Source organism: Malania oleifera, chromosome 9, assembly GCF_029873635.1.
Source record: "Malania oleifera isolate guangnan ecotype guangnan chromosome 9, ASM2987363v1, whole genome shotgun sequence".
In the NCBI taxonomy this organism is placed as follows: Eukaryota; Viridiplantae; Streptophyta; class Magnoliopsida; order Santalales; family Ximeniaceae; genus Malania; species Malania oleifera.
Window position 1 is genome coordinate 48,253,593 of NC_080425.1, and position 2,585 is coordinate 48,256,177.

The 2,585-nt window shown below is 38.7% G+C and overlaps 1 protein-coding gene across 3 annotated transcripts in view; it reads left to right on the forward strand.

The window, feature by feature from the left end:
* Positions 1-310: 310 nt before the first annotated feature.
* Positions 311-2,585, forward strand: part of LOC131164594 (prolycopene isomerase, chloroplastic) — a 46,643-nt gene continuing 44,368 nt past the window's right edge. The window contains exon 1 of one of the 3 annotated variants that reach the window (XM_058121894.1): positions 311-624. In XM_058121894.1, coding sequence (XP_057977877.1) covers positions 453-624 — 172 coding nt within the window. In that variant the 5' untranslated portion in view covers positions 311-452. The remainder of the gene's footprint in view (positions 625-2,585) is intronic. The other 2 variants (XM_058121895.1, XM_058121896.1) reach the window with 2 other exon arrangements.

Here is a 2,585-nt window from a genome sequence, read left to right on the forward strand (position 1 = left end):
ACTTGTTGGTGGCTGAAGTTCTCATGTCACCGAAAAAAAATAAAAAATAATCTGACATCTTCAAAGTCTGAATAAATGTAGAACTTTCAAACCATATTATATCTTTGGGCATGTATCGCCGAGAGTCTACATATACGTGTACGTGCTAATGTCTTATCACGTGGGTCCGTATCATTGCGGGCTCCAAAACTTTACACTGAGTCCGAGGAAAGGAACCGCAAGTCTCTCTATAAAAATCGTGGCAAAGAAATTCCTCATCGGAGATCCACAAGGTGTTCAAGTGCAACTGACGTGTCTAACTTCAGACGACAATCTGAAAATAAATATAATCTCGCATCCTGTGTAGTGCTGAATGGCTCAAGTTGAAGCCAAGCTTTATCAGTTTGTGCACCTCTTTGTACTCACCTCTATTCTTCACAACAATTCAAATATTCCTCTTCTTTTCATTTGTTATGGCTATGGCTATGGCTGTGGGCGTCGGTTCAAACCCTCTCCATTCCCATCCTTTCCTTACCAACCCGAACTTCTCACCGGAAAGGAGGACCCTTTTGGCGCGAAATTCCAACGATCGACAGTCCTCCAACGGTTATCCCTCTGCCGCTAAAGTTAACAAATCCATTCCAGGTCCTCTCTCTCTCTCTCTCTCTCTCCACGCACAGAGACTTTTTTTCACTATTGAGAGCCAAAATGCTCGCGAATTTCATTTCAAAAGCAAGGAATGTAAAAAGTTCAACATACTCGAAAATTCGGATTCCTAGAATGGGTGTTTCCTGAAGCACACGTCGCAGTCCATCATCGACGACCCACTAAAGTTTTTCCAAATATCAACTCAGAATAAGGATTTCAGTAGCTTAGCTTTTGATGTTGTTTGCTACCTACGAAAAAGTGGAATGTCTTATGAAGCAAGTAATCTGCAGATGGAACACATGGCCTCTTTCACACTTCTTAAATATATCCAGGTCTCTATTTTTCTTACCCTGGGTTTGGTATTTTGGATTTGTATTTGTGGGATGAGGGTCGATCAATACTAAGGTTGCTCCTTTGTGACCAGTTAGTCATGAGTTTGAGTCTAAGCAAACAGCCTCTCTGCACAGAAGCGGGGTTGAAGCTGCTTACATGACCCTTCACTTACCCTCGCAAAGCAGGGAGCTTTGCGGCTGGGGGATGCCCTTTTTATCTGTGTGATTCGGATATAATGCAATACAAAATTATACCGAGTTTCATCCAAATTCATATAAATTTAAATCCAAAGCCTGAAATTCATGTTCCCAAACACTACCTCACTATTTTGCACTTTCCATGAGAACAGTGCTTGAGAAATCATATGGGTTATAATGGTACATTCAACAAATCCAGAAATTGAGATAAAGTGGAAGATTATGTTGGATAGCTTACTTTACATTGTTGGTTCACCACCTGATATCTTAACTCATTTTCTAACATGGTATTGGACATTGGAGCACAAATCTCTGTTACTTCAACAGCATACAGCATCATTATTAAGAGGATTCAGGTTCTGCTCTGTATCATTGACCTCTTAGAGCAGCATAGCTATATCTTTGTGCTTGTGTAAATTCTAGAGCAGTTGGTGATGTTTGGACTCTGTTAGAGTACATCCTTCCTTGCTTCATTTGAGTCTTTATAAAATGGATTTGAGTTTTGATGTCAACATCAGAGACCAAGAATCGGTATTTTTATCTGAACTTGTCTTTCTTGAACCTGAAAGGTATGCATGTCCTACAATGCCAAAGTTGATTAATTTCTCTGCAAAATTGTTGCCTTACTCCTTTCATAAATAGTTGTCCTCCCCTCAAAGTTGCTTTAACCCTTTCTCCCATGCCATTTCATTAATTTCTCTCTTCATGGCATGGTCTGTACGAATCACAAGCAACTCATCATAATCCTAGTCCAAGTCATATCATAATGAAAAAGAAGGTTACTCTCATTCTCACCATTGTTCTCTTTATCACCTGCTCTATAATTTTGACTAACACTCTCATCCCTACCCATATCATCATCTGTACCCTAGTCATATTATTACCCTTAGCCACACAATCACTGTGACCATCATCATCCAAGGGTTTTAGTACTATACGTGACCTACAAGTACAATTACCACTAATCGAACCATGCTTGTCTGCCGCCTCAATAGTATATCACTGTGAACGATGGTGCAGGTATATCTCTATTACTTTCTTTGTGGGAATGTTATATTTCATCTCCATAACACCTTTGTCCAACTAAATTTGATTCAAGCCATTACTTAATTAAACCCCTCCCATGCATCATCCTTCAGAAGTAGCCAATAAAATCACAATTGCTCAACTCCTCAACCATATAATATGTCCAACAGTGATAAATGATCACAGGTACTGATTAAAATAGCGATCCTCACCCTCATAGTGGACCTTCTGCACTTGTATTGTAGTCATGGAAACCGTGGTAATGCTTTTTACTAAAGTATTCTTCTATCTCAACCCCTAAATCAAGTCAACCACAACAAATTTAACAAAAACAGTGATTTAAGAAATTAAAATAAAATACCACTATAAAATTAAAAAAAATGATTTAAACAAATAAAAAAA